This window comes from Portunus trituberculatus, chromosome 38 (assembly GCF_017591435.1).
Source record: "Portunus trituberculatus isolate SZX2019 chromosome 38, ASM1759143v1, whole genome shotgun sequence".
NCBI classification, from domain to species: Eukaryota; Metazoa; Arthropoda; class Malacostraca; order Decapoda; family Portunidae; genus Portunus; species Portunus trituberculatus.
Window position 1 is genome coordinate 4,146,684 of NC_059292.1, and position 10,426 is coordinate 4,157,109.

The 10,426-nt window shown below is 38.5% G+C and overlaps 1 protein-coding gene across 1 annotated transcript; it reads left to right on the forward strand.

Annotated features, from left to right (window-relative positions):
- Positions 1–1,886: 1,886 nt before the first annotated feature.
- Positions 1,887–9,652, forward strand: LOC123515071 (zinc finger C4H2 domain-containing protein-like). Its single transcript, XM_045273481.1, has 5 exons — positions 1,887–2,103; positions 3,472–3,643; positions 4,705–4,883; positions 5,214–5,423; positions 6,631–9,652. The coding sequence occupies exons 1-5, from the start codon at positions 2,033–2,035 to the stop codon at positions 6,758–6,760; spliced, it is 762 nt and encodes a 253-aa protein (XP_045129416.1). The 5' UTR covers positions 1,887–2,032; the 3' UTR covers positions 6,761–9,652.
- Positions 9,653–10,426: the final 774 nt, after the last annotated feature.

Here is a 10,426-nt window from a genome sequence, read left to right on the forward strand (position 1 = left end):
GTTTGAATTTCAATATTCCTTGTTAATATCTGTAATATCTCATTTCCTTGCTCCTCACCAAGTAAAAACCACTTTGGGCTTAATTATTGGTGACCAGTAAAAGACTTCCTTATGACATATTAGACTTACATGCTATCATGAGTATAAATGCTGCAAGTAGCATTGATCCTGGTAAGTTAGCTACCTTTCTGATCAGTTTCGCACAACTTTCAAAGTGCCTGAAAGCTGCACAATGCACTGGTGGCAATCACTAAAGATCTGTCCTGTGGCTGCCTCTGTCTGTCTGTTTGTCCCTGGCTTTGAGTGAAAAGGAAAAATATGGCAGAATTGGGGAAGAATTTTTTCATGAAAGTGAGTATTAATTCTCAAGTAAACTGTCACTAGAATCATGGAAATATTCTTAAAAGCACAATCATTAGCACTACAGAATGTAACTTCTTAACAATACCAGCAACAGCACCAGTAGTAGAAGTAATGGTGGAAATAGCAGTAGTAGTAATAGTAGTAGTAGTAGTCTAGTAGCAGCAACAATAGTGGTTGGCTATTGAAAGTAATCATTATTGTGTAAAAAACAAAGGATGTATGAAGATGTATCATCCACAAATAAGAGCTGAAGAGAAGACACAAGAGTCAAAGACGCTTTCTCTTCCTTCCCTTTAAGGCGGGTTCACACGTGCCAATTTGTGACTGAAATGCAAGTCGGCAGAGTTTCCGGTTGAATATCGGTGCCTAGCGACTGGAAAACCAGTCGCAAAACAAGACCAACATATTGGTCTTTTTCAGTCGATTTGTAACTTTATTTATGTTGTGATGTCACGGAGTAAGCTTTGAAAATGTGGTCTCTAGGTGTAAAGATGTTGGAGTTGGTGAGGGAAAAGGAACACATCTGGGACCCCAGAAATAAATTATAGTTAAAAAAAAAAAAAAGCTTGCGTAAATCGTCGTTCGATGAAATAGCTACAACTCGATCTCCAAGCAGTTTTCCTCAATGCAGGGTGTTGTTGGAGATAAGGACTGAATTCAGACTTGTCAGGATTTAATTTGATCGCCAGGGATGTATCCACAGGCATTTTCTTTTGTTAACTCTTCCAGTACGTGTGAACGTGTGAACCCGCCTCTATATGCACAGATCAGTGAGGGTGAGAGAAGGATCGATATAGTAAGCCTAGAAATGTATCATTCTTCAATAGGACTTGGAGGTAAGAGAAGAAATCGTCTTCTCTCCCTTCTCCCTCCCATGGACAACTTTCTCTTTATCGCTTTTCCAATAGTCTTTCTTACCAGAGGTGGGTATGATTTTGTTTGTTTATTTATTATTATTATTTTTTTTTTTCGGGTGCCACTTTAACTTTGCGACTTTGCCGCGGATTTGGTACGGTACGTGCGACTTTTTGACTCTGCGACTCCCTGGCCCATCTTCTCCAGCCGCGACAATTTCTTAAAGAATAGTAATAATAAATAATGAATAAATAAAAAGATAAGTAAATAAATAAATAAATATATATATATATATATATATATATATATATATATATATATATATATATATATATATATATATATATATATATATATATATATATATATATATATATATATATATATATATATATATATATATATATATATATATATATATATATATATATATATATATATATATATATATATATATATATATATATATATATATATATATATATATATATATATATATATATATATATATATAAGAAAAGTCTTTGTTCCCGATAGCGCATCCCCCAGCTCTATCTGTTATATTAGGTACCTCTACTAACATGACAGCGAGAGTACGAGTAAAAATGTAAAATCCGATTCTAAGAAGGAATTAATACCAACAGGCGCATAAGAATGTATCTCCCTTAATGGCGCTGAAGGGAATGGAAGAGATCCCTCCCTCACGTCCTTCCCAGCGCCTCCCCATTAACCACACACGTCCTACCCCCCACGACAGAACCCAGCCCGCCTTTCTCCGTCCCTCCCCAAATATCGTATCGTATTGTTTACCAACATGTCAGCGGGGATGGCGGACGACAGGGACAGGAGCGTTTATTTGAAGCTGGAGGCCCTCAAGGACATCAGGTAATGGTGTGCGCCTCCTCATATATTAGAGAGATGTGGCGTGGGTTTGTAGATGTGTTGTGGAAATTGTGTAAGTGATGGAGAAGAGGTGTTTTGTGAAGGGCAAGGCTGGGTGGCAGGTGTCCCCGCTTCAGTCACCAGAAGACGCGGCTCCAAACTTGATTGCTTCTCACGATTCCTTTGGTGGTGCAGGGCCTCCGCTCCTTCTTCACTCAGTGCTGCACCTTCCGCTCTAAAGTTATGTTACGTGAGGGACGAAAAATATTCTGATGAAAGTGACTGGATGGCAGGTGTCCCCGCCTCGCCACACTCGCGGCTAAACCTGGATTTTTGTATAGTAGCGATAGTCTCTATATATTTGTCTGTCGTCCCTCCCACCACAGCCTTAAGAAACATGCAGATCTATGGGGTAAGCACGCTTGTAGGATGGGAAACGAAAAAATAAGTGGAAAGTGACCATCTTGGAAAATTCACGGGAAAGCTACGTATATAAATAAATGACTATCAATCTATCTATCTATCTATCTATCTATATATATATATATATATATATATATATATATATATATATATATATATATATATATATATATATTTTTTTCTCTCCCGGCTGAGGGAGCAAATGTAACTAAGATACGGAGCTACACTCTTCTCAACCCAACCTAACCTAACCTCAGCCAAGCCAACCAAACAGAGGGTTGTACCTTTCTCAATCCCCATAACTTAATCTAACCTAGAGGATGGGTTACATCCCTCCTTGAGCTCCACAACTTAAAGAACAATAGGCCACACCTCCCTTGATCTTCCTTACCTAGTAGGCACTGTTGCTTCACTATGCTAAAAGTACACAGAAATTAAGTAGGATGTTTAAAATGGTGAAGTATCTAAATGTGCAATAGTTGGTGGCTCATGTACCTTAGAGATGCAGATAGACTGGGGAACTTGTGTCAAAGGTTAGGCTTGGTGGTGAAAGCTACATTTCTCATAAAGACTTTTGCTAATAGTGATTGTATTTTTTTCTCTTTTTTTAGATTTTATATTAAGTGAGTTTCTCTCTCTCTCTCTCTCTCTCTCTCTCTCTCTCTCTCTCTCTCTCTCTCTCTCTCTCCGCTGGTCTTGAAGTATAATGTAAAGTAAAAATTTTGAATGAATCGTTTTGGTTTATTGACAAAATAGTTTTTTTTAAATGATTGAATATGCCAGACTGCCTCTGTGCATATTAAAACCTGTCATGAAAGAAATATGTTGTCTTTGAAATATTGTTTGACCTGTGAAAATGGAGACCATATGAATCTTGGTTATGATTTATTGAACATTTTTTTAAAGTGTCCTGCAAATGAAGGATTATTAACAAGAGCACTATTGCAGGGCCAAGGTGGTGGCAGTGGAGCGGCTGCGGGGGAGATTGGCGCAGGAGGTGGAGGTGGTGCAGACAGAAGAGGCCAGTCTAGCTGAGTATCGTGCAGAGATGGAGCTGCTGCTTCAGGAAAAGATGGCTCATGTGGAGGAGCTCCGCCAGATTCACGCTGACATCAATGCGGTAAATTTTATCTTAGAATCTTTGTTGCATAAATTTTGTTTTTATCATGTGAATGAGCATAATTTTTGCTAGTCAGGTGAAAAATTATTGTGGTTATTGAAAAAGATAAGTCATCACAATATTCATCCACACATACACAAAATATTACATATATTATAACATTTTTGAGATTTATACTTTATTGATCTTTATACACTAAGTTTATACACTATCCAATCTATATTGAAACTCTTTTTAGTCAAATTATAAATAATCAGATATTTACCATTCAAATTACAGTAGATGAGTCTTTAAAGGCAAATGAAAAATTATACACAGTCTTCATGAACCTTGAGAAACCTTGTGACACACAGGACCAGGGAGTCTTCAGTAAGGTTGTTAGAATTTGTGATGTAGCAAAGTACTTGTAGGAAGGCATTGTGGCATTGTGATTGGGAAGGTTGTAGCTACGAGGTTGAAGGTATAGTTTATTGAGAAATGTGTAACAAGAATCACAATGATATAGCAATGTGTTGTTGTGTTCTGGAAATTATTATTTTATCAGCAGATTAGAAGGAAATGTTTGGAAAGGATGTGCCTTTGGGAGAGGAACAGTTGAGTACTGTAGGTTTTAGAATGAATCTGAAGATGTATATGGATCATGCTTGATTTTTTATCCAAGCTTTCCATATTTTACTATGTACCATAAGTCTATGGAGAATATTCACCACATTTCATAATTGATAAAGTTAAAAAATAAGCCTGAAAATATCTAGTTACAAGGACACACTTCTCATTAGGAGCACAGTACTGCCTAAGATTCATGGCCATTGTTTGTACCTTGTATAATTTTCTAGAGCAGTTGATTGGGAACCGAGGGTGGCAGTGGAAACCAGATGTACTTTGGGGAAATTATATTAATTTTCTTTTGTTTCTGTCATGTTAATTTCAAGGTAAGTCAATGAAAGGCAGGCATGTCAACACTATGTTAAAGGAAATGATTTTTGCTTCCTTTTATTGCAGTCAAGTTAATTTCACAATAAAACTGTTTTCCCTATTAGAGTAAGGTTTTCTATTCACAGATGGAAAGCATCATAAAGTCGGCAGAAGACCTCCGCAACAAGAGTCTTGAGCACGCCCGCCGCCTCTATGACGAGTACCATCCCCTCAAGCAGGAGGTGAGTCGGCTGGCAGTGCAGCAGCTGGGACATGACCTCAACCTGCCAAACCTCACTGCTGAGGATGACCCTGTACCACCAGAGTGAGTGCCACTTCTCTCTCTCTCTCTCTCTCTCTCTCTCTCTCTCTCTCTCTCTCTCTCTCTCTCTCTCTCTCTCTCTCTCTCTCTCTCTCTCTCTCTCTCTCTCTCTCTCTCTCTCTCTCTCTCTCATATATTGATACTGTCTCTGATAAGAATAACAGATTTTTTGGGCTTATTGAATTATTATTTTGAATTTTGGTTAATGAGATTTGGTGGTCACAGATTATTTCCACAACATGTACACATTATTTTTTCAGATGATAAGCCAAGGTGTGGAAGACATCTTGTGGGTGAAGCTGCTTCTATTCCTGTCTTGTTGTCTATCCATAGTTTCTTTGAGAAGGCGGGAGTGGAGTGGAGCATGGAGCATGATGACCTGCGTGGTGGTGGCCTAAGCCTGCCCTCACTTGGGGCCATGAATGCCCCTCCATCCTTCTTGTCACCTCAGGCTCCTCTGCCAGCTCCCCTCAGGACCACCCCACACAAAGCTGACCAGAGGCCACTTCCCCCTCCTCCAGGACCTCCCACTCCTTCATTTAGGTAAATAATTTGCTCGTGTCACTATTTAGCATCAAGTTAGTCTGCATGCCGGGCTCAATACTAAAAGAAAATCCTGAGCTGACCAGATAACTTTTTTTTTTTTTTTTTTTTTTTTTTTACGTTAAGGCCTATAGCGCCTGTAGGCACACTTGAAGAGTGTATAGGAAGTGCTGTTCAGCTTCCTCACATTAGTGGTGCAGGCAATTTTATTTATAGTGGTACCCATATTAGGATCCATATCACCCCCCAAGCTCATCTTGGGTGTCACCACCTAGAACCTCGGTCCTCTGGCTTGTGAAGCCAGGGCTCTAACCACTGAGCTACCGTGTGTGTGTGTGTGTGTGTGTGTGTGTGTGTGTGTGTGTGTGTGTGTGTGTGTGTGTGTGTGTGCATGCGCGCGTGTGTGTGCTTTGAATACACTGCTTGTCTGATCAGCCAGGTTAAGCAACATTGGGTCTGTAAGTACTTGGATGGGTGGTTGTATGGAGATACCAGATGTTGTTGGTGGTCGTTGTATAAGCATTTTATCTCAGAGCCCAGAAAATCTTAATGTGTTGGAGAGGTATAGGATTTTGATGTCTTGTTATTATTAAATCGTCCAGTATGCAGTGTGACTGAATAATGTAATGGGGGCGTGGATGTTGACACACATTGAGATCACCTCTAGTCGGTTGGTGCAGTATATCAAAACTGTATCACTTGTTTTCTAGATATCCAAAGTGGGAGGTTTATTTTGGATAAATTTGTTACAGGATTGCACAATTGCTGGTCATGCCTGCATACAATTTGGTGAATTTAGGTCTATATATGATTTACTATTGTATAAAGAGGAGGTGGAGTGTGACCAGAGATTCTGCTGAATTGTCTCTACCTGACGGGGAATTTGAACCCTGAATGTCTCAGTGATAAAGTGAGTGTGCTAACCACTATATTGTGAAGCTGCTCACTTAACACTTTACTGTTTTCAATAGATTCTGTGCACTTAATCTAATTTTACTACCATATGTCTATGTTATCATTTAATGATCTCACTTATTCAGATTATTGAGTTGATTGAAAGTAACTCTCCATCATTAGTGATTGTATTAGGGAAAAATATTGTTACTATTGTTAATAATCAGAAGGTGAGTGTATTTTCATTCATAATCAAATTGAATGTTTTCCAAAAGGAAAAAAAATAATTATTTTCATTATTTTATTTCATCAGACAACAGCCACCCCCCATGAAGTCGTGTCTGAGCTGCCACCAACAGATCCACCGCAATGCTCCAATCTGCCCACTGTGCAAGGCTAAGTCTCGCTCCCGTAACCCCAAGAAACCAAAAAAAAAAGATTAATATGAAGAATTCTGTATAAGACAAGAGGCACACCTTTTTTTTAAATGTTCAGGTAACAGAACATGTAGTGCTTACTTAAATGTGATTACTTTTACCTAGGTCATTAGGAATGTGAACCATGAGATGATTTGGCATAGAAAAGTAAGATTCTGAGCATTGTATTTATGAGATTGTTTTTCTGCAGTCATGATAGTCACTAGTTCTCATTGCCTTCATTTTGATGCATATTTTTAAATTGAAGAATGGTCTTTACGGTATGTAAGGTGTATGTCTCATTAGTTAGTGTGCTGAACTAGCATGGAAAAGCAGTGGGCTTGTCTGGCAGTAAGACAAAAGCCACCACTGACCAAGTTTACAAGGGAAAGGACTAAAAATTAATGTGGGAATGATTGACACATAAGCATCTTCAGTGTAGCTGGTAAGATTTACAGGAAAATTGTAGCTAACTGCAAGGATGCAGATGACACAGTAGGAATAATGGAAAGTAAGGAAGGGTTTAGAAAAGATATGTATTATGTGGATTAGATCTTGTCAAGCAAAAAAAAAAAAAAAAAAAAAAAAAAAAAAAATGCTACATTCTTGCACCTTGAGAAAATGTATAATGATCAACTACACTGAATTGAACCATCATTAAAGACATTTGTTCAAAGATCCAAACAGAAGAAATGGGTTACATTAAAAATGCCAGTGACATGCATAGAATGGATGGTGAAAGTAATGTTAATATGCATTATAGACTCAGATCTAATATTTGCTAGAGTTGGAAAGGTGGAGGAATGTAATGAGGAGTCAAATGCAGCACCTAAAGGTGGCTTTGTCATGGAAGAAGCTAAAATACCTGAGAGAGAGAGAGCATATAGTATAATTTTTGTGATGCAAGAAGACAGTCCCCAGTGAAATAGGATAACAGAGTGCTAGTGTGTGTGTTAGAGTGAGGGCAAGAGGATTGGAGCATGTAGGGATAGGAATAAATGGAAACTCTTCTGTCAAGCCATTCCATTTGTGGGTGTTCTTAGGAACAAGGATCTGATGGATAGATTGAAATGCAGCTACAGTGGACCCTCAGACCTCAACCTCAAACTGCTCGGATCTCGTATAATGCAGACTCCAACTAAAAAGTTCAATAGATTATATCACCAGAGGTCATAAAACTGGTCCTTGACCCACCAATACTGGACAAATGCATGTCTCAGTTTGTTGTAGTGAGGTGTAGTCACCATGGCTAAGTCGACCATTAGTATCATAATTGAAATCAAGGATGCTATCAAAGCAGCCAGTGTTGGCATAGGATCTTTATTAGTGTCTAAGCAAAGACTCTATCACTGGAGTCAACAGTGGCTGGGACTCTAAGGTCTGTTGTATATGTAACTATCTTGCTACTACCTTACCACCATCTACATACACTAAAATTCAACACCAAAAGATAAATAATATCAGATTTAGTTTAATTTTTATTTACATAGGTAAATCATAATACACACTATGCATTATATATCAGCCATGTGATGTAGTTGTGATGTTGAAAATAATTACAAAAATGGCCAAACTGTACTACAACATTGCTCAATTGTTCCTGCATCCACCACTGGTCAATTCTATGGTTTAGCTTTCTTTATGTGGGATGTCTATGTCTGCCAATGATGTAGTCTACATTGTGGAGTATAGTTGCACTGTGCTGCAAAATAGAAACTTTTGAGGAAGAATCATTGAATCTTCTGGTGCAAACAATGGCTTTCTCAGCAGCTTCTAAAAGAGAGCTTCAATAAAATATTTTTGGACCTGCAAGCTGAAAATCCAACAGATTTTGAAAATTATACAAGAATGCAAATCACTGGATTTCGTAAATTGCTGCTAAAAATTAAGCCATACATTTGTAATTGCTCCGACCCATTGGAGCTGTAGCTATGCGTGCCTCCTTCCTCTCTGAACTGGTGCATTACTGAGTAGACACATAAAGTCGGAGCGGCCCATCAACACGCTTGTGATGCAGCATCGTCTTGAGAGAGCCGTTTTGCAACACATCCATGCAAACCTGCATGCATTATGATGCATAGTGTATACGGTTCTTAAGAGAGGTTTTAGAATGAATTAAAATTATATACATTATTTCCTATGGGGAAAACAGTTTTAGATCTCAACCAATTCAGCCCTTGAAGCCTTCTGGAACGCATTGTGTTTGAGTACTGAGGGTCCACTACATATTAAGTAAATTCTTTGTGAAGTGTTGATTGATTTTTTTGTCAAGCCATTCCCTTTGTGGGCATTCTTAGAAATGGATCAGATGGATAGATTGAAATGCAGCTATATTAAATAAATTCTTTGTAAAGTGTTGATGACAGCATCAGCCTACCTCACCTGTAAGATAATAGTGTAATGTGTGTGTGTGTGTGTGTGTGTGTGTGTGTGTGTGTGTGTGTGTGTGTGTTCACCACAGTCTCCTACTGATCACCCAGCCAGCCTTTCCCTAACTGAAAGAGCTCAGAGCTCATAGACTGATCTTTAGGTAGGACTGAGACCACACCACACACCACGCACCGGGACAGTGAGGCCACAACCTTTCAAATTATATCCCGTACCTACTTGCAGCTAGGTGAACAGGGGCAATACATTGAGAGGCTTGCCCATTTACCTTACCACGCCCATGACTCAAACCCAGGCCTTATTGGTTGTGAGCCAAGTATGCTGACCACTACACTACACAGTGTGTGTGTGTGTGAGTGTGAGTGTGTGAGTGCTTTATACAATGTTGGGCTTGTAGTTATTGGGTTAGCCTGGTATTGCAGGCACTTGTGTAACTGTACTTACATGTTACTCCTGTAAGTTTTTTCAGTTTGTACTTAATAGTATTTGTAGAATGTATTGAATTACTAAAATACATTTCTGTAATTATGATGTGTAGTTTTAAATTATAGCAAATAATGTGGATGAAAGTAAAGGTACAAGTTTATATGAAACCAAATACATTGGTGAAATAGTGACAAGCAACAGTTTCATATATAGTTTTGTTAATGAAGGGATTGGTTGTAAGCTACAACCTACATAAATTTCCCCTATCTATACTCCATGCAAGGCAGATATGATTGCAAGATCATGGTGGTGAGCAATGTTTGAATGAAGAGCTGTCTATTGATTGAAATGGACATGTATCTCATTTGGTAATGCCTGACTTTGAAAAAAAAAAAAAAAAAAAAAAACTACCCACAAGCTTCTGCAGGTTAAGGGAGGCAACCCAAAATGAAAACAGGTTATTTTCCATTCCCTTTCTCTTTGTCTTTATGATATGATAATATTCTTTTAATCTAGCCCCAGAGCATGCAGCCAGGTTGTCACTCCTACCACAGAAGTTACCAGTTAGTCAAGTAGCTGTGAATGACCTCAGTGCTTATTCCCATCTCATTGAGCTTTGAGCCTGTAGTGTATGATACCACTTACCTATGATACAGGATACAGGCTCACTGTGTTATGCAGGTTTCCCTATATACCAATTAATGAGCCAAGCCTAAGGAAGGGTGAACAACTAAGTATGTATGAAATGCTGCCCCAGCCAGGACTCCAACTAAGGCCTGTATATTTGTAGCCAGGTGCACCAAGAACCACTGCACCAATTAAACACTATCACACAAGGAATAATTATGATAACATAGGAATTAAAAAGGTAAAAATCAA

Coding starts and splice junctions, on each gene's coding strand:
- LOC123515071 (XM_045273481.1), top strand. CDS start 2,033: ATGTCAGCGGGGATGGCGGACGACAGGGACAGGAGCGTTTATTTGAAG. Junction 3,644..4,704: donor TTCACGCTGACATCAATGCG/GTAAATTTTATC, acceptor TTCTATTCACAG/ATGGAAAGCATCATAAAGTC. Junction 5,424..6,630: donor CCTCCCACTCCTTCATTTAG/GTAAATAATTTG, acceptor TTATTTCATCAG/ACAACAGCCACCCCCCATGA.